The sequence below is a fragment of the Mustelus asterias genome, unplaced genomic scaffold (genome assembly GCF_964213995.1).
Source record: "Mustelus asterias unplaced genomic scaffold, sMusAst1.hap1.1 HAP1_SCAFFOLD_2692, whole genome shotgun sequence".
Classification (NCBI taxonomy): domain Eukaryota; kingdom Metazoa; phylum Chordata; class Chondrichthyes; order Carcharhiniformes; family Triakidae; genus Mustelus; species Mustelus asterias.
Window position 1 is genome coordinate 25,704 of NW_027592637.1, and position 23,219 is coordinate 48,922.

General features: G+C 55.3%; 1 protein-coding gene across 4 annotated transcripts in view; it reads right to left on the bottom strand.

Moving 5' to 3' along the window:
- The window catches only part of gps2 (G protein pathway suppressor 2), a 31,498-nt gene extending 9,192 nt beyond the window's left edge, over positions 1-22,306 (bottom strand). Inside the window, exons 1-8 of one of the 4 annotated variants that reach the window (XM_078207761.1) lie at positions 22,177-22,306; positions 21,251-21,360; positions 18,465-18,583; positions 16,270-16,349; positions 13,454-13,530; positions 10,148-10,316; positions 7,557-7,643; positions 2,266-2,345 (exon numbers count right to left, since the gene is read on the bottom strand). In XM_078207761.1, the coding sequence (XP_078063887.1) occupies positions 2,266-2,345; positions 7,557-7,643; positions 10,148-10,316; positions 13,454-13,530; positions 16,270-16,349; positions 18,465-18,583; positions 21,251-21,360; positions 22,177-22,270 (816 nt within the window). In that variant the 5' untranslated portion in view covers positions 22,271-22,306. Of the gene's footprint in view, positions 1-2,265; positions 2,346-7,556; positions 7,647-10,147; positions 10,317-13,453; positions 13,531-16,269; positions 16,361-18,463; positions 18,584-21,250; positions 21,361-22,176 lie in introns of all 4 variants that reach the window. The other 3 variants (XM_078207760.1, XM_078207759.1, XM_078207758.1) reach the window with 3 other exon arrangements.
- Positions 22,307-23,219: the final 913 nt, after the last annotated feature.

Sequence of the window (23,219 nt, forward strand, 5' to 3'; positions counted from 1 at the left end):
GGTCCATTGGGATTGTGTACAGTGGGAGTGAATGGGAAGGGGTTTGGGTCCAGTGGGAGTGAATGGGAAGGGGTTTGGGTCCATTGGGATTGTGTACAGTGGGAGTGAATGGGAAGGGGTTTGGGTCCATTGGGATTGTGTACAGTGGGAGTGAATGGGAAGGGGTTTGGGTCCATTGGGATTGTGCACAGTGGGAGTGAATGGGAAGGGGTTTGGGTCCATTGGGATTGTGCACAGTGGGAGTGAATGGGAAGGGGTTTGGGTCCAGTGGGAGTGAATGGGAAGGGGTTTGGGTCCATTGGGATTGTGTACAGTGGGAGTGAATGGGACGGGGTTTGGGTCCATTGGGATTGTGTACAGTGGGAGTGAATGGGACGGGGTTTGGGTCCATTGGGATTGTGTACAGTGGGAGTGAATGGGAAGGGGTTTGGGTCCATTGGGATTGTGTACAGTGGGAGTGAATGGGAAGGGGTTTGGGTCCATTGGGATTGTGTACAATGGGAGTGAATGGGAAGGGGTTTGGGTCCAGTGGGAGTGAATGGGAAGGGGTTTGGGTCCAGTGGGAGTGAATGGGAAGGGGTTTGGGTCCATGGGGATTGTGTACAGTGGGAGTGAATGGGAAGGGGTTTGGGTCCATTGGGATTGTGTACAGTGGGAGTGAATGGGAAGGGGTTTGGGTCCATTGGGATTGTGTACAGTGGGAGTGAATGGGAAGGGGTTTGGGTCCATTGGGATTGTGTGCAATGGAAGTGAATGGGAAGGGGTTTGGGTCCATTGGGATTGTGTACAGTGGGAGTGAACGGGAAGGGGTTTGGGTCCATTGGGATTGTGTACAGTAGGAGTGAATGGGAAGGGGTTTGGGTCCATTGGGATTGTGTACAGTGGGAGTGAATGGGAATGGGTTTGGGTCCATTGGGATTGTGTACAGTGGGAGTGAATGGGAAGGGGATTGGGTCCATTGGGATTGTGTACAGTGGGAGTGAATGGGAAGGGGTTTGGGTCCATTGGGATTGTGTACAGTGGGAGTGAACGGGAAGGGGTTTGGGTCCATTGGGATTGTGTACAGTGGGAGTGAATGGGAAGGGGTTTGGGTCCATTGGGATTGTGTACAGTGGGAGTGAATGGGAAGGGGTTTGGGTCGATTGGGATTGTGTACAATGGGAGTGAATGGGAAGGGGTTTGGGTCCATTGGGATTGTGTACAGTGGGAGTGAATGGGAAGGGGTTTGGGTCCATTGGGATTGTGTACAGTGGGAGTGAATGGGAAGGGGTTTGGGTCGATTGGGATTGTGTACAATGGGAGTGAATGGGAAGGGTTTTGGGTCCATTGGGATTGTGTACAGTGGGAGTGAATGGGAAGGGGTTTGGGTCCATTGGGATTGTGTACAGTGGGAGTGAATGGGAAGGGGTTTGGGTCCATTGGGATTGTGTGCAATGGAAGTGAATGGGAAGGGGTTTGGGTCCATTGGGATTGTGTACTGTGGGGGTGAATGGGAAGGGGTTTGGGTCCATTGGGATTGTGTACAGTGGGAGTGAATGGGAAGGGGTTTGGGTCCATTGGGATTGTGTGCAATGGAAGTGAATGGGAAGGGGTTTGGGTCCATTGGGATTGTGTACAGTGGGGGTGAATGGGAAGGGGTTTGGGTCCATTGGGATTGTGTACAGTGGGAGTGAATGGGAAGGGGTTTGGGTCCATTGGGATTGTGTACAGTGGGAGTGAATGGGAAGGGGTTTGGGTCCATTGGGATTGTGTACAGTGGGAGTGAATGGGAAGGGGTTTGGGTCCATTGGGATTGTGTGCAATGGAAGTGAATGGGAAGGGGTTTGGGTCCATTGGGATTGTGTACAGTGGGGGTGAATGGGAAGGGGTTTGGGTCCATTGGGATTGTGTACAGTGGGAGTGAACGGGAAGGGGTTTGGGTCCATGGGGATTGTGTACAGTGGGAGTGAATGGGAAGGGGTTTGGGTCCATTGGGATTGTGTACAGTGGGAGTGAATGGGAAAGGGTTTGGATCCATTGGGATTGTGTACAGTGGGAGTGAATGGGAAGGGGTTTGGGTCCATTGGGATTGTGTACAGTGGGAGTGACTGGGAAGGGGTTTGGGTCCATTGGGATTGTGTCCAGTGGGAGTGAATGGGAAGGGGTTTGATGCATTGGGAATGTGTACAGTGGGTGTTGTTTGTCCAAAGCAATGTTGGACTGGGGTGTATCTCTGTTGTCTGAGGTTGAATGGGGATGTGGGAACGAGACCAGAAGATGACGTACTGAATCAGTGAATCCGGACTGTTGGTTTGCATGTTCCAGCTGCTTCTGTAGTGGAATAGCTGTACTTGGGGGTATGAAGCCTGGAATGGAGAGAGAGAAAGATATGGATTAGAATCTGGAATAAGGATATAAAATAAAAACAGGCGCCTTCAGTAGCTCATAGCACCAATAGTGATTGATAAGGGCATCAAACTGGTCAAAATGTCTCTTTTTCATTCACCCATGGGACATGGGTGTCGCTGGCTGGGGCAGCATTCATTGCCCCTCCCTAGTTGCCCCTTGGAGGGGAGTTGAGAGTCAACCCCATTGCTGTGGCTCTGGAGTTCTGTGGTAGAGCGTTCCATAGGTTCACCACCCTGAGCGAAAACTTTCTCCACATCGCTGTCCGAAATGGCCTACCCCGTAACCTGAGACTGTGACGCCTTGTTCTAGACTCCTTCCAGCCAGAGAAAGCAATGGCCCCCCTGCATCCAGTGCGCACAGCCCCCCCCTGCATCCAGTGCGCATCCTTCGGGAAAAAGATACAAAAGTCTGAGGTCACGCACCAACCGACTCAAGAACAGCTTCTTCCCTGCTGCCGTCAGACTTTTGAATGGACCTACCTCGCATTCAGTTGATCTTTCTCTACACCCTAGCTATGACTGTAACACTACATTCTGCACTCTCTCCTTTCCTTCTCTATGAACGGTATGCTTTGTCTGTATAGCGCGCAAGAAACAATACTTTTCAGTATGTAAGTACATGTGACAATAATAAATCAAACCAAGTTAAATTGTCCCTTAGTGTCAGGGGGACTAGCTCGGGTAACTACATGGGGTTATTGGGATAGGGCCTGGGTGGGATTATGGTCGGTGCAGACTCGATGGGTCGAATGGCCTCCTTCTGCACTGTAGGAGTCTGTCTTTTGCCAGTCTATATGTAGATTACAGTCATCCACAAATACTGGGGTACTCTTGTTACCTGTGACTCTAATTTCTTATTTAATGCCATACCCCACCTCACCACTACATTTGGAAGCCTATAGATAACTCCCACTCATGTTTCCTTGCCGCTCCTGAACTCCACCCAGACTTTTGAATGGACCTACCTCGCATTAAGTTGGTCTTTCTCTACACCCTGGCGATGACTGTAACACTATCTTCTGCGCTCACTGATCCTACATTGAGATTTTCTGAACGTCGATCCCCTTTGTCGGTCCGTCCTTCCTAAATATTGTGATGATACAGTGCTATTGCTGTACAGAGTCCCTACAGTGCAGAAGAGGTCATTCGGCCCATCGAGTCTGCGCCAGGCCCACTTCCCCACTCATCCATCTTGGTCAATCCATCTAACCTGCACATCATCGCACGCTGGGAGGAAACCGGAAACCGTGTCCCACGCGGACACGAGGAGAACGTGCAAACTCCACCCAAGGAAAGGGTGTGTAGATAGTTTGAGTCATGTTGAGATCAACAAGGAGGTGGTATTGGGGTTCTTGAGAAACATCAAGATAGACAAGTCCCCAGGGCCTGATGGGATATACCCCAGAATACTGAGAGAGGCAAGGGAGGAAATTGCTGGAGCCTTGAGAGAAATCTTTGTATCCTCACTGGCTACAGGGGAGTTCCCAGAGGATTGGAGAATAGCCAATGTTGTTCCTTTGTTTAAGAAGGGTAGCAAGGATAATCCAGGTAATTACAGGCCGGTGAGCCTTACGTCAGTGGTAGGGAAATTATTGGAGAGGATTCTTCGAGACAGGATTCACTCCCACTTGGAAATAAGTGGACGTATCAGTGAGGCAACATGGTTTTGTGAAGGGGAGGTCATGTCTCACTAACTTGATCGAGTTTTTCGAGGAAGTGACGAAGATGATTGATGAGGGTAGGGAAGTGGATGTTGTCTACATGGACTTCAGTAAGGCCTTTGACAAGGTCTCTCATGGCAGACTGGTGCAGAAGGTGAAGTCGCATGGGATCAGAGGTGAGCTGGTAATGTGGATACAAAACTGGCTCGGTCAAAGAAGACGGAGGGTAGCAGTGGAAGGATGTGTTTCTGAATGGAGGGCTGTGACAAGTGGTGTTCCTCAGGGATCAGTGCTGGGACATTTGCTGTTTGTAATTTATATATAAATGATTTGGAGGAAAATGTAACTGATTTGATTAGTAAGTTTGTAGACGACACAAAGGTTGGTGGATTTGCGGATAGCGATCAGGACCATCAGAGGATACAGCAGGATATAGATCAGTTGGAGACTTGGGCGGAGAGATGGCAGATGGAGTTTAATCCGCACAAATGTGAGGTAATGCATTTTGGAAGGTCGAATACAGATAGAAAATATACAGTAAATGGCAGAACCCTTAAGAGTATTGATAGGCAGAGGGATCTGGGTGTACAGGTACACAGGTCACTGAAAGTGGCAACGCAGGTGGAGAAGGTAGTCAAGAAGGCATACGGCATGCTTGCCTTCATCGGCCGGGGCATTGGGTTTAAAAATTGGCAAGTCATGTTGCAGCTTTATAGAACCTTAGTTAGGCCGCACTTGGAATATAGTGTTCAATTCTGGTCGCCACACGACCAGAAGGATGTGGAGGCTTTGGAGAGGGGACAGAAAAGATTTACCAGGATGTTGCCTGGTATGGAGGGCATTAGCTATGAGGAGAGGATGGAGAAACTTGGTTTGTTCTCACTGGAGCGACGGTGGTTTGAGGGGAGACCTGATAGAAGTCTACAAGATTATGAGGGGCATGGACAGAGTGGATAGTCAGAAGCTTTTTCCCAGGGTGGAAGAGTCAATTACTAGGGGGCGTAGGTTTAAGGGGTGAGGGGCAAGGTTTAAAAGAGATGTACAAGGCAGATGTTTTACACAGAGAGTAGTGAGTGCCTAGAACTCGTTGCCGGTGGAGGTATTGGAAACGGATACGGTAGTGAGTTTTAAGGGGCGTCTTGACAAGTACATGAATGAGATGGGAATCGAGGGATATGGTCCCCGGAAGGGGAGGGGGTTTTAGTTAAGTCGGGCAACATGGTCGGTGCAGGCTTGGAAGGGCCGAAGGGCCTGTTCCTGTGCTGTAATTTTCTTTGTTCTTTGAGGCTGAATTGAACTTGGGTCCCTGGCGTTGTGAGGTAGCAGTGCTAATCACTGTGCCGCCCATAGGCAGTTTAAGGGGACTGTTTCAATGTTCAGTTTTTTTCTACAGGCAGTCGGTATGTCTGGAGGGAATGCAGCTCAGATGCTGGGAAAGCAGGATAAATATTCATTTTAGCCACGTAGCGTTTGCTTGCGAGCGAGCAAATGGACTCTTGCTTTCCAAAGTGAAGTTCCCCTGGGGTTTTCTGATTAAAGGAATGGAAGCTGAGGTTTCTGGTGCGGTCTGCAGGGTCATGCGATGGTGTGGTTAATGGGAGGAGCTAGGTTTGTAGCAGAGATTCGATGGGCCAACTGGCCTTCTTCTGCACTGTAGGGATTATCTATGACTCCATGAAACAGTTTTCAGTTGCTGGCTGGAGTTTGTTTAAAGATGAAAGTCTGCAAGCTGCTCCAAAAGTCCGGGTTCGATTCCTGGCTTGGGTCGCTGTCTGCGCGGAGTCTGCACGTTCTCCCCGTGTCTGCGTGGGTTTCCTCCGGGTGCTCCGGTTTCCTCCCACAGTCCGAAAGACGTGCAGGTTAGGTGGATTGGCCATGCTAAATTGCCCCTTAGTGTCCAAAGATGTGCGGGTTAGGTGGATTGGCCATGCTAAATTGCCCCTTAGTGTCCAAAGATGTGCAGGTTAGGTGGATTGGCCATGCTAAATTGCCCCTTAGTGTCCAAAGATGTGCGGGTTAGGTGGATTGGCCATGCTAAATTGCCCCTTTGGGCCGAAGAGCCTGATCCTGTGCTGCACTGGCTATGACACCAATAAATAAACTTAAACAATAGTTAAGCTGCTTCATTTCATTGGAGTTATATTTAAACTGTGTTAAAAATAAAGCTCGTTTTGATAAAAGAATCCCTAATTTGTCAGTAGAATTACTCCTGGAGCAAGTATACTAACCTCACACTTACACCAAAATGGAAAAATCGTTGGGGTCCAGTCAGGCTTCATACTATACCTTGGGGTCCAGGTGAAGGTCCCGAACAATATCGAAGTTCCAAGCCTTGGTCACCCTGCAGCCATGCCTCCGTAATCGCAATTATATCGTACACGTTTTCAAGTTTAAAGTTCATTTATTAGTGTCACAAGTCGACTTACATTAACACTGCAATGAAGTTACTGTGAGAATCCGTGAGTCGCCACACTCCGACGCTTGTTCGGGTAACACTGCGGGAGAATTTAGCACCTAACCAGCACATCCTTCGGACAGTGGGAGGAAACTGGAGCACCCGGAGGGAAACCCACGCAGACACGGGGAGAACGTGCAGACTCCGCACAGACAGTGACCCGAGCCGGGAATCGAACCCGGGTCCCTGGCGCTGTGAGGCAGCAGTGCTAACCCACAGTGTCACCGTGCCACCCCACGTATATACAACCCATATATACAACATGCATACACTTAGTAAACCGTGGAGCCTACAGAAACAAGGGCAGCAGATACCTGGGAACACCACCGCCTGGAGGTTCCCCTCCGAGCCACTCGCCATCCTGACTTCGAGTTAAAGTTCATTTATTAGGCACAGGTAAGGCTTACATTAACACTGCAATGGGGTTACTGTGAAATTTCCCTGGTCACTGCACTCTGGCGCTTGTTTGGGTCAATGTACCCCTAATCAGCACGTCTTTCAGACTGTGGGAGGAAACCCACGCAGACACGGGGAGGACGTGCAAACTCCACACAGACAGTGACCCGAGCCGGGAATCGAACCCGGGTCCCTGGCTGTTGTGAAGCAGCAGTGCTAACCCGCTGTGTCATCTCCCCTTGGAAACATAGACTTGGGAACACATCGGCCGTTCCTCTACTGTCGCTGGGTCAAAATCCTGGGCCTCACCCCGCCCACAAACAGCACGGTGGGTGCACCTACACATTAGGTCCCTGGCGCTGTGAGGCAGCAGTACTAACCCACTGTGTCACCAAAGGCAGGAACCGACAGATTTTCGGTCCCTCAGGGGAGCAAGCACGAAATATCAGTCACGATTGGCGAGAACAGGCTCGATGGGCCGAATGGTCTCCCTCCAGCTTCTATTTTTAAGTACCTGCCGCCAGTAGTTACGAGCGCGTGCTGCGGCTTCAAGGTGAGGAGCAGGGCTGCACTGTGATTACCCACATGGTTGAATAGCTAGCGGCTGCTGCTGCCGCCAATCGCGTCATTGCAACAAGACAGACAGGGTCCGATTACCTTGCTGAGGGGTGTAGTGGCCATGCACAGCGTATGCGGTCTGCTGGTGGGAGAGGTAAGCAGGCATCGTCTGGAAAGCAGAAGGCCCTGCTTCAAAAATAAAATGAAAAAGGAGGCAGATTAACAACTGCAGCTGACATTCAGAGAGCCCCCCGCACCCGCCCCCCCCCTCCGCCCCCCGCACCCCACCCCCCACCCACCCTCCGCCCCCCAGCACCCCGCCCCCCCGTCCCGACCCCCCCCTCCTGCCGCCCCCCACCCCCCGAGAACAAAGGACAACAACGCCTCACACGCACAACCCAACAGAATTCATCCGAGACTCACATCAGGGGACACTGGGACTGAAAGCTCAGAGGGGGGGAAAGGGGGAGAGGCAGAGGGGGGGAAAGGGGCGGGAGAGGCAGAGGGGGGGAAAGGGGGAGAGGCAGAGGGGGGGAAAGGGGGAGAGGCAGAGGGGGGGAAAGGGGGAGTGGCAGAGGGGGGAAGGGGGAGAGGCAGAGGGGGGAAGGGGGAGAGGCAGAGGGGGGAAGGGGGAGAGGCAGAGGGGGGAAGGGGGGAGAGGCAGAGGGGGGAAGGGGGAGAGGCAGAGGGGGGAAGGGGGAGAGGCAGAGGGGGGAAGGGGGACAGGCAGAGGGGGGAAGGGGGAGAGGCAGAGGGGGGAAGGGGGAGAGGCAGAGGGGGGAAGGGGGAGAGGCAGAGGGGGGAAGGGGGAGAGGCAGAGGGGGGAAGGGGGAGAGGCAGAGGGGGAAGGGGGAGAGGCAGAGGGGGGAAGGGGGAGAGGCAGAGGGGGGAAGGGGGAGAGGCAGAGGGGGGAAGGGGGAGAGGCAGAGGGGGGAAGGGGGAGAGGCAGAGGGGGGAAGGGGGAGAGGCAGAGGGGGGAAGGGGGAGAGGCAGAGGGGGGAAGGGGGAGAGGCAGAGGGGGAAGGGGGAGAGGCAGAGGGGGGAAGGGGGAGAGGCAGAGGGGGGAAGGGGGAGAGGCAGAGGGGGAAGGGGGAGAGGCAGAGGAGGGAAGGGGGAGAGGCAGAGGGGGGAAGGGGGAGAGGCAGAGGGGGGAAGGGGGAGAGGCAGAGGGGGGAAGGGGGAGAGGCAGAGGGGGGAAGGGGGAGAGGCAGAGGGGGGAAGGGGGAGAGGCAGAGGGGGGAAGGGGGAGAGGCAGAGGGGGGAAGGGGGAGAGGCAGAGGGGGGAAGGGGGAGAGGCAGAGGGGGGAAGGGGGAGAGGCAGAGGGGGGAAGGGGGAGAGGCAGAGGGGGGAAGGGGGAGAGGCAGAGGGGGAAGGGGGAGAGGCAGAGGGGGGAAGGGGGAGAGGCAGAGGGGGGAAGGGGGAGAGGCAGAGGGGGGAAGGGGGAGAGGCAGAGGGGGAAGGGGGAGAGGCAGAGGGGGGAAGGGGGAGAGGCAGAGGGGGGAAGGGGGAGAGGCAGAGGGGGGAAGGGGGAGAGGCAGAGGGGGGAAGGGGGAGAGGCAGAGGGGGGAAGGGGGAGAGGCAGAGGGGGGAAGGGGGAGAGGCAGAGGGGGGAAGGGGGAGAGGCAGAGGGGGGAAGGGGGAGAGGCAGAGGGGGGAAGGGGGAGAGGCAGAGGGGGGAAGGGGGAGAGGCAGAGGGGGGAAGGGGGAGAGGCAGAGGGGGGAAGGGGGAGAGGCAGAGGGGGGAAGGGGGAGAGGCAGAGGGGGGAAGGGGGAGAGGCAGAGGGGGGAAGGGGGAGAGGCAGAGGGGGGAAGGGGGAGAGGCAGAGGGGGGAAGGGGGAGAGGCAGAGGGGGGAAGGGGGAGAGGCAGAGGGGGGAAGGGGGAGAGGCAGAGGGGGGAAGGGGGAGAGGCAGAGGGGGGAAGGGGGAGAGGCAGAGGGGGGAAGGGGGAGAGGCAGAGGGGGGAAGGGGGAGAGGCAGAGGGGGGAAGGGGGAGAGGCAGAGGGGGGAAGGGGGAGAGGCAGAGGGGGGAAGGGGGAGAGGCAGAGGGGGGAAGGGGGAGAGGCAGAGGGGGGAAGGGGGAGAGGCAGAGGGGGGAAGGGGGAGAGGCAGAGGGGGGAAGGGGGAGAGGCAGAGGGGGGAAGGGGGAGAGGCAGAGGGGGGAAGGGGGAGAGGCAGAGGGGGGAAGGGGGAGAGGCAGAGGGGGGAAGGGGGAGAGGCAGAGGGGGGAAGGGGGAGAGGCAGAGGGGGGAAGGGGGAGAGGCAGAGGGGGGAAGGGGGAGAGGCAGAGGGGGGAAGGGGGAGAGGCAGAGGGGGGAAGGGGGAGAGGCAGAGGGGGGAAGGGGGAGAGGCAGAGGGGGGAAGGGGGAGAGGCAGAGGGGGGAAGGGGGAGAGGCAGAGGGGGGAAGGGGGAGAGGCAGAGGGGGGAAGGGGGAGAGGCAGAGGGGGGAAGGGGAGAGGCAGAGGGGGGGAAGGGGGAGAGGCAGAGGGGGGAAGGGGGAGAGGCAGAGGGGGGGAAGGGGGAGAGGCAGAGGGGGGGAAGGGGGAGAGGCAGAGGGGGGGAAGGGGGAGAGGCAGAGGGGGGAGGAGAGACACAGAGAAAGGGAGAGAGGCGTGCTGCGTCCCGGCGCGAAGCTGGGGGGCACGCTCAGCGTTCCTGGGCACAGTGGGCGTAAGCAGTGACTGACGCACCTCGAAGCTGCTGGCTGCTGGCGTAAGTGACAGTCTGGCCCGGTCCGTACGGGGGTCCGTGCTGGGGTTGGCTGACCGGGTAAGTACTGTGTCCTGACTGGCCTGTCTGGTACTGAGGATGATCTGCCTGAGCTGCTGTGTATCCAGCCTGTACTGTGAATGCACGGCTCTGAAAAAACAGAGAGAGAGATCGAGTTAGAGACACAGAATGAGGGAGAGGGAGAGAGCGGTTGACCAATAAAAACAGAGAGAGAGAGAGGGGCGAGGGGGGGGGGGGCGGCCATTTATTTTACAATGTCAGGCCACAGTAGTTTCCAGCCGATGCAGTACTTTCATTGTGAGTTCACTGCTGCAACGTCAGAAACACAGCAGCCAATTTACACACAGCAAGATCCCACATACAGCAAAATGAGAAGAGTCCGATAATGGGCCTTTAGTGATGGCGGTTGAAGAGTTGTGTGGAGATCTGGAGGCCTCAGAGTTTAAATCCCCTCTTTGCACTCATATTCCAATCACTTTGAGATGTTGACTCGGGAACCCAACATAGAGGTTATCCAACAGGAAGGTCATAGCTCGAAGCATAGCTCTTTCCCAATACCTCATAAAAGGCTGCTGCATAAAGTCTGCACGCGCTCCCCATCTCTGTGTAGGTTTCCTCCCATAGTCTGAAAGACATGTAGGTTAGGTGGATTGGCCATGCTAAATTGCCCCTTAGTGTCCAAAGATGTGCGGGTTAGGTGGATTGGCCATGCTAAATTTCCCCTTAGTGTCCAAAGATGTGCAGGTTAGGTGGATTGGCCGTGCTACATTGTCCCTTAGTGTCCAAAGACGTGTAGGTTAGGTGGATTGGCCATGCTAAATTTCCCCTTAGTGTCCAAAGATGTGCAGGTTAGGTGGATTGGCCATGCTAAATTGTCCCTTAGTGCCCAAAGATGTGTAGGTTAGGTGGATTGGCCATGCTAAATTGTCCCTTAGTGTCCAAAGATGTGCAGGTTAGGTGGATTGGCCGTGCTAAATTTCCCCTTAGTGTCCAAAGATGTGCAGGTTAGGTGGATTGGCCGTGCTAAATTGTCCCTTAGTGCCCAAAGATGTGCAGGTTAGGTGGATTGGCCATGCTAAATTGCCCCTTAGTGTCCAAAGATGTGCAGGTTAGGTGGATTGGCCATGCTAAATTGCCCCTTAGTGTCCAAAGATGTGCAGGTTAGGTGGATTGGCCGTGCTAAATTGTCCCTTAGTGTCCAAAGATGTGCAGGTTAGGGGGATTGGCCATGCTAAATTGCCCCTTTGTGTCCAAAGATGTGCAGGTTAGGTGTATTGGCCATGCTAAATTGTCCCTTGGTGTCCAAAGATGTGCAGGTTAGGGGGATTGGCCATGCTAAATTGCCCCTTTGTGTCCAAAGATGTGCAGGTTCGGGGGATTGGCCATGCTAAATTGCCCCTTCGTGTCCAAAGATGTGCAGGTTAGGGTGTATTGGCCGTGCTAAATTGTCCCTTCGAGTCCAAAGATGTGTAGGTTAGATGGATCGGCCACGGGTAATGTGTGGGATTACGGGGATAGGGCCTGGGTAAAATGCTCTGTCACAGAGTCAGCGCAGACTCGATGGGCCAAATGGCCTCTTCTGCACTGTAAGGATTGTAAGGTATAAAGTTTATTTGAGGCTGACTGAAATGAAGTCACTGTGAAGATCCCCTGGTCACCACAGTCCGGCGCCTGTTCGGGTAACACTAAGGGAGAATTTAGCACGGCCAATCCACCTAACCAGCACGTCCTTGGACTGTGGGAGGAAACCCATGCAGACACGGGGCGGGGTGGGCCACCGTGCCACACCCAGACCGTGTAAACCCTGTGAAAACCGACAAGAGGTAAGAACGAACTGGATTTATATCTAACCTTTCACTTGGGCCTGAAACTCCAAACCTCTTCACAGCGGTTGTGATGCAGCGATGATTGGGGACAGTCACGCAGCAGGCCTCCGACACACAGTCACCAGGATTAGGCCAGTTTCGGGTGGTGTTGGTCAGGATTCGCCCGGGGAAACTTGCCTGCTCTGCTTCCAGTCCAACCTTTCTGCTTTGCGGCCCCATCTGTGAGGGGGGAGGGAGCCAGGCACCCCAGCCCGGGAAGCCAGGCACCCCAGCCCGGGAAGCCAGGCACCCCAGCCCGGGAAGCCAGGCACCCCAGCCCGGGAAGCCAGGCACCCCAGCCCGGGAAGCCAGGCACCCCAGCCCGGGAAGCCAGGCACCCCAGCCCGGGAAGCCAGGCACCCCAGCCCGGGAAGCCAGGCACCCCAGCCCGGGAAGCCAGGCACCCCAGCCCGGGAAGCCAGGCACCCCAGCCCGGGAAGCCAGGCACCCCAGCCCGGGAAGCCAGGCACCCCAGCCCGGGAAGCCAGGCACCCCAGCCCGGGAAGCCAGGCACCCCAGCCCGGGAAGCCAGGCACCCCAGCCCGGGAAGCCAGGCACCCCAGCCCGGGAAGCCAGGCACCCCAGCCCGGGAAGCCAGGCACCCCAGCCCGGGAAGCCAGGCACCCCAGCCCGGGAAGCCAGGCACCCCAGCCCGGGAAGCCAGGCACCCCAGCCCGGGAAGCCAGGCACCCCAGCCCGGGAAGCCAGGCACCCCAGCCCGGGGGTCAGGCACCCCAGCCCGGGAACTGGAGCCCACAAGGCCCTAACTCAGAGGTGATGGAGCCACACAGTTAGTATGTGGAATGGTGAGCAAGGCAAAGTCTATCGATGGTGATATTTTAAAAACAAAAGTTTTAAGGTTATTTATTAGTGTCACAAGTTGCCTTACATTTCGGAGTTATAGCAAATTATTGGGGATGCTGGAATCTGAAACCAGAAGAGAAAATGCTGGAAAGTCTCAGCAGGTCTGGCAGCTCTGGACTCGAAATGTCAGCTCTTTTCTCTCCCAACAGATGCTGCCAGACCTGCTGAGATTTTCCAGCACTTTCGCTTTTGGTTACATTTTGAAGTTACTGTGGAAAATCCCCCTAGTGGCCACACTCCAGTGCCTGTTCGGGTAACACTGAGGGAGAATTTAGCACGGCCGATGCACCCTAACCAGCACGTCTTTCAGACTGTGGGAGGAAACTGGAGCACCCGGAGGAAACCCACGCAGACACGGGGAGAATGTGCAGACTCCGCGCAGACAGTGACCCAAGCCAGGAATCGAACCCGGGTCCCTGGAGCTGGGAGGCAGCAGTGTTAACCCACCGTGCGCTCCCCCCCCCCCCACCCCACACGGTGTCTCCCGGACCCCACTCCAAACTCACGGAGGCTCAGCCAGCCCTCGAGAAGATTTACCTGCGCGATGGCGCCCGACGGGAACATCTGTGATTTCGGACGATCTCCCAGCAGGCCCCCTGGTCTCCCGTGACCTTCTGCGGGAGAAGAACAAGGGGGGGAAAAGGTCAAATGTCAGCGCCTCTTGGTGCCTGTGGGGGGTGGGACACCCACTGGTGTCTGATCAGAATGTGTGTATTTCAGAAACTCTGCTTCCTATGAGCTTGTCACAATGTGTTATAGAGTCAGAGAGGTTTACAGCATGGAAACAAGGCCCTTCGGCCCAGCTTGTCCAGGCCGCCCTTTATTTTTAAACCCCTAAGCCAGTCCCAATTGTCTGCATTTGGCCCATATCTCTCTATACCCCACGTATTTACCCTGTTAATCTCCCTGACACTAGGGGTTAATTTACCATGGCCAATCCACCTAACCTGCACATCTTTGGACACTAAGGGACAATTTAGCATGGCCAATCCACCTAACCCGCACATCTTTGGACACTAAGGGACAATTTAGCATGGCCAATCCACCTAACCTGCACATCTTTGGACACTAAGGGACAATTTAGCATGGCCAATCCACCTAACCCGCACATCTTTGGACACTAAGGGACAATTTAGCATGGCCAATCCACCTAACCCGCACATCTTTGGACACCCACGGAGAACGTGCAGACTCCACACAGTCACCCGAGGCCGGAATTGAACCCGGGTCCCTGGCGCTGTGGAGGCAGCAGTGCTCACCACCGTGGCCTGTAGTTTGGTACACAAGGGGATGCCGTGCCTCCTTTAGGTGAAAGGGGTAAACACATGATTGATCATCGAGGTAAACCACTGCATGAAATCTTCATGCGCATCTGCTACTTCCAGAGGCATTCAGCACCTGGAGTCTGTCCCTCATTCTATTCACGGATGCAGTAAGAAGTCTCCCGACACCAGGTCAAAGTCCAACAGGTTTATCTGGAATCACGAGCTTTCGGAACGCTGTTCTTTCACTCACCTGAGGAAGGAGCCCGAGACTCCGCAAGCTCGTGATTCCAAATAAACCTGTTGGACTTTAACCTGGTGTTGGGAGACTTCTTACCGTGCCCACCCCCTCCCAGTCCAACGCCGACATCTCCACCTCCTGGCAATGATACAGAAAATTGGCGGGGTGGTAAATAGCGAGGAGGGTAGCATAGAACATAGAACAGTACAGCACAGAACAGGCCCTTCGGCCCACGATGTTGTGCCGAGCTTTATCTGAAACCAAGATCAAGCTATCCCACTCCCTATCATCCTGGTGTGCTCCATGTGCCTATCCAATAACCGCTTAAATGTTCCTAAAGTGTCTGACTCCACTATCACTGCAGGCAGTCCATTCCACACCCCAACCACTCTCTGCGTAAAGAACCTACCTCTGATATCCTTCCTGTATCTCCCACCATGAACCCTATAGTTATGCCGCCTTGTAATAGCTCCATCCACCCGAGGAAATAGTCTTTGAACGTTCACTCTATCTATCCCCTTCATCATTTTATAAACCTCTATTAAGTCTCCCCTCAGCCTCCTCCGCTCCAGAGAGAACAGCCCCAGCTCCCTCAACCTTTCCTCATAAGACCTACCCTCCAAACCAGACAGCATCCTGGTAAATCTCCTCTGCACTCTTTCCAGCGCTTCCACATCCTTCTTATAGTGAGGTGACCAGAACTGCACACAATATTCCAAATGCGGTCTCACCAAGGTCCTGTACAGTTGCAGCATAACCCCACGGCTCTTAAACTCCAACCCCCTGTTAATAAAAGCTAACACACTAAAGGTCTTCTTCACAGCTCTATCCACGTAGCCTTAGATTACAGGAGGATAGAGATGGACTGGTCAGAGGGGCTGATCGGGGGAAATGGAATTCAGTCTGGATAAGCGTAAGGTGATAGGAGGCACAGTGCTTAGCACCACTGCCCCACGTCACCTGGGTTCTGGGTTCAATTCTGGCCTTGGGTGACTGTACGGACTCTGCACCTTCTCCCTGTGTCTGAGTTTTATTTATTGTCACAAGTCGGCTTACATTAACACTGCAATGAAGTTACAGTGAAACTCCCCTAGTCGACACACTCCGGCGCCTGTTCGGGTAACACTGAGGGAGAATTTAGCACGGCCAGTGCACCCCTAACCAGCACGTCTTTCGGACTGTGGGAGGAAACCGGAGCACCTGGAGAAAACCCACGCAGACACGGAGGGGGAGAGAACGTGCAGACTCCGCACAGACAGTGACCCGAGGCCGGGAATCGAACCCGGGGTCCCTGGCCGCTGTGAGGCAGCAGCGCTAACCCGCTGTGCGGGTTTCCTCCGGGTGCTCCGGTTTCCTCCCGCACTCCAAAGATGAGCAGGTTGGGTTGAGTGGCCGTGCTAAATTGCCCTGACGTGCCAGTAGGGGGGGGAACTAGCAGGGTAAATATGTGGGGTTTACGGGGGTAGGACCTGGGTGGGATTGTGGTCGGTGCTGTCTCGATGGGCCGAATGGCCTCCTTCCGCACCGTCGTGATTCTATAATGCACTCGGGCAGGACAAACAAGTTAAGGGGATGCATGAAGAACAGCTGGAAGCTCTGAATGTCAGGGGAACTTGGTGTGCACACCTACTGCGTCCCTGAATGTAGCAGGACAGGCGGATAGAGCAGCTAATAAGGTATCTTTGCATTTATTAGCCAAGGCATTCTCCTCCCATACCCAAAACGAAGGTCTTAAAGTTAGAGGCTAGCCCATCAGGGGTGATGTCAGGGAGCACCTGGAGGCGCTGAATGATCTCCTCTTGTGCTATGATCTGAAGTCATGTCACTGAGATGGTTGAAGGCGATCTTACCTTGGATGTTGATGAGGTGCTGGCTGGAATGGACAGCCAGTGCCTGCGGGTACGCTGCCTGGGTTAGGGTGTTCATATCGCTAGAATGAAGCATACAGGACACAAAAAACAAATGCACTTAGTTCAGCTGGAGGGGTGTGTGTGTGTACACACAGTAAGAAGTTTAACAACACCAGGTTAAAGTCCAACAGGTTTATTTGGTAGCAAAAGCCACACAAGCTTTCAGAGCTGCAAGCCCCTTCTTCAGGTGAGTGGGAATTCTGTTCACAAAGAGCATATAAAGACACAGACTCAATTTACATGAATAATGGTTGGAATGCGAATACTTACAACTAATCAAGTCTTTAAGAAACAAAACAATGTGAGTGGAGAGAGCATCAAGACAGGCTAAAAAGATGTGTATTGTCTCCAGACAAGACAGCCAGTGAAACTCTGTGGGCGTTACAAATAGTGTGACATGAACCCAATATCCCGGTTGAGGCCGTCCTCGTGTGTGCGGAACTTGGCTATCAGTTTCTGCTCAGTGACTCTGCGTTGTCGTGTGTCGCGAAGGCCGCCTTGGAGAACGCTTACCCGAATATCAGAGGCCGAATGCCCGTGACCGCTGAAGTGCTCCCCAACAGGAAGAGAACAGTCTTGCCTGGTGATTGTCGAGCGGTGTTCATTCATCCGTTGTCGCAGGCTCTTAAACTTCTTACTGTGTTTACCCCAGTCCAACGCCGGCATCTCCACATCGTGTGTGTACACACACAGGTATCTCCCAGTCACTGCACTTAGCATTCCTCCATTAGATCACTGCTCCCCTGGTGTGCCACAGTATGAATCCTTCCATGTCCAAGACTCGACCCACACAAGGTCACCTGGGCTCAACGGTAAAGAACGGCTGCATTGGTGAGGAACCCCCCCTCCCTCCCCCCCCCGCCCCCCCCCCAAGTTCGGAATCCGGACGCTGGGGCAGGTCCCCCGGGTCTGGAGTCTAGACGTCGAGGGGGTCCCCCCGGGTCCGGAGTCTGGACATGCAGAGGGGGGGTGGGGGGCTGTCCCCCCTGCTCGGAGTCTGGACGTCAGGGGGTCCCCTCCCCCGGTCCGGAGTCTGGACGTTGGGGAGGTCCCCCGGTCTGGAGTCTGGACGTCGGGGAGGTCCCCCCGGTCCGGAGTCTGGAAGGTCCCCAGTTTGGAGTCTGGACGTCGGGAAGGTCACCCGGTCCGGAGTCTGGAAGGTCCCCAGCCTGGAGTCTGGACGTCGGGGAGGTCCCCCCGGTCTGGAGTCTGGACGTCGAGGAGGTCCCCCAGTCTGGAGTCTGGACGTCGGGGAGGTCCCCCCGGTCTGGAGTCTGGACGTCGGGGAGGTCCCCCGGTCTGGAGTCTGGACGTCGGGGAGGTCCCCCCGGTCCGGAGTCTGGAAGGTCCCCAGTTTGGAGTCTGGACGTCGGGAAGGTCACCCAGTCCGGAGTCTGGACGTCGGGGAGGTCCCCCGGTCTGGAGTCTGGACGTTGGGGAGGTCCCCCGGTCCGGAGTCTGGAAGGTCCCCAGTCTGGAGTCTGGACGTCGGGGAGGTCCCCCGGTCTGGAGTCTGCACGTCGGGAAGGTCCCCCGGTCTGGAGTCTGGAAGGTCCCCAGTTTGGAGTCTGGACGTCGGGAAGGTCACCCAGTCCGGAGTCTGGAAGGTCCCCAGTCTGGAGTCTGGACGTTGGGGAGGTCCCCCGGTCTGGAGTCTGGACGTCGGGGGGGGGGGTCCCCCCGGTCTGGAGTCTGGACGTCGGGGGGGTCCCCCCGGTCTGGAGTCTGGACGTCAGGGAGGACCCCTGGTCTGGAGTCTGGGTAGTATCTATTTTCAGTTAAGTAGTTAAAGTTGATGTTCAGTTAGAGTTCAGTAATGAGTGAATGAGTTGCAACTGTTTATGTGTCAGTTGGTGCTGGAAGTGTTAAATAAAGGATTAGTCGACTTGCTGTCCTTGTCTCATTAGACTGGAATGCTTGGACGGTGTTTAAATTAAAAGCTGGACAACACCAGGAATGTTCCCCCTTCCCCCACCGACGGCCGCCACCCACCAGACACTCAGCTTAGACAAGGTGCTGAGGAACCAGCAGAAACCATGGTAAACCCCGGCAAACCCGCCAGGCTATTCAACTGCAACAAGCCTCATCCAATCTCCCCCCTACCCCGGGGACTGACAGAAATGAATCTCTTGTACCTTTGTTCCTTCATCTTTGCCCGTCGCTTTTCCTCTTCATGAAGAACTTTCTTCAGCTGCAGGAAAAGCTGATGTTTTTCCTCCTGTAGGCTCTGGAGTTTCAACTCCATCTTGGAAATCTTGGAAACAACGGAGCAAGGAGTGAGGGCCAGAGGGGTTCCAGAGCGCGAGCGAGGCTTGTGTTGAAGCCAGGCACTGTACCCGCTCCACATGGCGTGCTAACAGTCTCTGAAAGAGCAGACTCTGAGCACGGTACAGACAGAGATACAGTCTCTATTCTCTGGGCCCCCTCAGCCCGAGAGGGTAGCAGAGGTTTCAGACACTCGTTCCCACTGGAGGGCGGAGACACGAGAGCTCATTTCCCATCGCAAACTTCACTGTGGAGGGGTCTACCTCGTCAGCCTGGGGCCATGCCGATCCTGAAACGGTCGGACAGCCCCTCACCCCCTCCTCGCTCTGCCCCCAGTCAGACAGCTCCCCATCCCCCCCCTCACTCTGCCCCCAGTCAGACAGCCCCCCAACCTCCCCCTCACTCTGCCCCCAGTCAGACAGCCCCCCAACCTCCCCCTCACTCTGCCCCCAGTCGATTCCCGGCTTGGGTCACTGTCTGTGTGGAGTTTGCACATTCTCCTCGTGTCTGCGTGGGTTTCCTCCGGGTGCTCCGGTTTCCTCCCACAGTCCAAAGATGTGTGGGTTAGGTTGATTGGCCATGCTAAAATTGCCCCTTAGTGTCCTGAGATGCATAGATTAGAGGGATTAGTGGGTAAAATATGTAGGGATATGGGGGTAGGGTCTGGGTGGGATTGTGGTCGGTGCAGACTCGACGGGCCGAATGGCCTCTTTCTGTACTGTAGGGTTTCCATGATTTCAATTTCCTCCCTTGCCTCTCTCAGTATTCTGGGGTATATGCCATCAGGCCCTGGGGACTTGTCGACCTTGATGTTTCTCAAGAACCCCAATACCTCCTCCTTTTTGATCTCAACATGACTCAAACTATCTACACATCCTTTCCCAGACTCATCATCCACCAAGTCCTTCTCTTTGGTGAATACTGACGCAAATACTCATTTAATACCTCGCCCATTTCCTCTGGCTCCACACATAGATTCCCTCCCCTGTCTTTGAGTGGGCCAACCCTCTCCCTGGCTACCCTCTTGCTCTTTATACATGTATAAAGAAGCCTTGGGATTTTCCTTAATCCTGCTGGCCAATGCTTTTTCGTGACCCCTTTTAGCCCTCCTTACTCCTTGCTTCAGTTTCTTTCTACTTTCCTTGTATTCCACACTTGCTTCGTGTGTTCCCAGCCTCCCAGCCTTGACAAATGCTTCCTTTTTCTCTTTGACTCGGCTCACGATATCTCTCGTTATCCAAGGTTCCCAAAACTTGCCATACTTACCCTTCATCCTTACAGGAATGTGAGGGTCCTGAATCCCTATCAACTTACACTTGAAAGCCTCCCACATGCCAGATGTGGATTTGCCCTCAAACATCTGCCCCCAATCTACATTCTTCAGTTCCTGCCTAATATTGTTGTAATTAGCCTTCCCCCAATTTAGTACCTTCACTTGAGGACTACACTAATCTTTATCCATCAGTACCTTAAAGCTTACTGAATTGTGGTCACTGTTCCCGAACTGCTCCCCTACTGAAACATCGACCACCTGGCCGGTTACATTCCCCAGTACCAGGTCCAGTACGGCCCCTTCCCTCATTGGACTATCTACATACTGTTTCAGGAAGCCCTCCTGGATGCTCCTTACAAACTCTGCCCCATCCACGCCCCTAGCACTAAGTGAGTCCCAGTCAATATCAGGGAAGTTAAAATCTCCCACCACAACAACCCTGTTACTTTTACACCGTGCCAAAATCTGCCTACATATCTGTTCCTCTATCTCCCGCTCCCTCCTCACTCTGCCCCCAGTCACACAGCCCCCTTCCCCTCCTCACTCTGCCCCCAGTCACACAGCCCCCTACCCCTCCCCACTCTGCCCCCAGTCACACAGCCCCCTACCCCTCCTCACTCTGCCCCCAGTCACACAGCCCCCTACCCCTCCTCACTCTGCCCCCAGTCACACAGCCCCCTACCCCTCCCCACTCTGCCCCCAGTCACACAGCCCCTACCCCTCCTCACTCTGCCCCCAGTCACACAGCCCCCTACCCCTCCTCACTCTGTCCCCAGTCACACAGCCCCCTACCCCTCCTCACTCTGCCCCCAGTCACACAGCCCCCTACCCCTCCTCACTCTGCCCCCAGTCACACAGCCCCCTACCCCTCCTCACTCTGCCCCCAGTCACACAGCCCCCTACCCCTCCTCACTCTGCCCCCAGTCACAATAAGAAGTCTCACGACACCAGGTTCAATGCCTAACAGGGTTATTTGGAGTAACGAGCTTTCAGAGCGCTGCCCCTTTATCAGGTGAGTCGGAGCGGCGCTCCAAAGCTCGAGCTACCAAATAAACCTGTTGGACTTGAACCTGGTGTTGAGAGACTTCTTACTGTGTTTACCCCAGTCCAACGCCGGCATCTCCACCATGCAACCAGTCAGCCCGCCAGCTCCCCCCCGACACCGCACCAATCAGCTATCCCCCCTCACCCCATCCCCACCCAGCCTGCCCCCTGCCCCGCCCCCCACCAAGCCTGCCCCCCGCCCCGTCCCCCAGACAGCCTGCCCCCCGCCCCGTCCCCCAGACAGCCTGCCCCCCGCCCCGTCCCCCATCTAGCCTGCCCCCTGCCCCGTCCCCCAGTCAGCCTGCCCCCCGCCCCCCCCGCCCTGCCCCCCGCTCTCACCTGTTCCTTTGTCTCTTCCAGGGACATTCGCTCCTCCATCTCCTTCTTCCTCTTCCGTTCCTGCTCCTCCTTCATCTTCTGTTCCATCATTTTGTCCACCTCCTCCTCCTCTGGAATGGCCACAACATCAGCACTTACAGAGCAACCCCTACACCCCGCGCGGGGGCGGCAACCCTTACACCCCGCGCGGGGGGGGCAACCCTTACACCCCGCACGGGGGCGGCAACCCTTACACCCCGCGCGGGGGCGGCAACCCTTACACCCCGCGCGGGGGCGGCAACCCTTACACCCCGCACAGGGCAACCCTTACAACCCGCACAGCGGCAACACCCCGCACAGAGCAAACCACCATTCTGCACACAGGAGCAACCACCACCCCCCCTCCACAGGGGCAAACACCCCCTCCCCCCACCTCCGCAGGGCCAACCACCACCCCCCCGCCCCTCCACAGGGGCAACCCTTTCAGTCCTCACCGGACAATGAATCTCTCCTTTCCAATCTCAGCTTGAACCAAAGCACCTGGAGTTCGGTCACTTCCCGACCGACTCAAGAACAGCTTCTTCCCTGCTGCTGTCAGACTTTTGAATGGACCCACCTCGCATTAAGTTGATCTTTCTCTGCACCCTAGCTATGACTGTAACACTACATTCTGCACCCTCTCCTTTCCTTCTCTATGAACGGTATGCTTTGTCTGTATAGTGCGCAAGAAACAATACTTTTCACTGTATCCCAATACATGTGACAATAATAAATCAAATTAAAAAGTCCCCGGGTGTCATCGAAAGCTCGTTATAAATACAAATCTTTTCCTGATTTGTTTTTGTTTGAAGCCTTGGCCAGATCTCCCCCATTCTGGTTTGTCCACCATGTTAAGAGTCGTTCCCTGCCCACTCCTGCCGCCGCTCAGCCCCCGGGCGCTCACCCACCTTGTCTTTTCCGTGCTCGCTCCTTCATGATGTGTTGGTGAAGAGCCCGCGCCATTGCGCTCGACATCTTGGGGCGTTCCAGTAGGGCTGGCATCGTCTCAGTTTCTCAAGGAGCCAGACACTAGAAGCTGGACCGCAAACAAGGGAGAAAGGCCAACGGTGAGGTTCGTGGGGGCACAGGCGGAACAAAGGTGGGCTTTAAAAATAAAAGGCACACCCCGGCGGCTGGCATGGACAAGATGGGCTGAATGGTCTGCTTTTGCTTATCATCTGCAAGGTGGGCGACACATCGGGTTAGCACTGCTGCCTCACAGCTCCAGGGATCCGGGTTCGATTCCCGGCTCGGGGCACTGTCTGTGCGGAGTTTGCACATTCTCCCCGTGTCTGCGTGGGTTTCCTCCCACAGTCCGAAAGACGTGCTGGTTAGGGGTGCACTGGCCATGCTAAACTCTCCCTCAGTGTTACCCCAACAGACGCCGGAGTGTGGCGACTAGGGGGATTTTCACAGTAACTTCATTGCAGTGTTAATGTAAGCTGACTTGTGGCACTAGAAATCATAGAAACCCTACAGTACAGAAAGAGGCCATTCGGCCCATCGAGTCTGCACCGACCACAATCCCACACAGGCCCTACCCCCATATCCCTACATATTTACCCACTAATCCCTCTAACCTACACATCCCAGGACACTAAGGGGCAATTTTTAGCATGGCCAATCAACCTAACCCACACATCTTTGGACTGTGGGAGGAAACCGGAGCACCCGGAGGAAACCCACGCAGACACGGGGAGAATGTGCAGACTCCACACAGACAGTGGCCCAAGCCGGGAATCGAACCCAGGTCCCTGGAGCTGTGAAGCAGCAGTGCTAACCCACTGTGCTACCGTGCCGCACTAATACATGAACTCAAAATTTTTAAACTTAAACTTTAAACGGACCAAGGTTCATCCTCAAAATCAGCCAGGACAGCACAGCTAAACCACCATCCCACACACTGGATCTCAATATTTACCCGCTCCCCTCCACCAATGGGTCATCATCC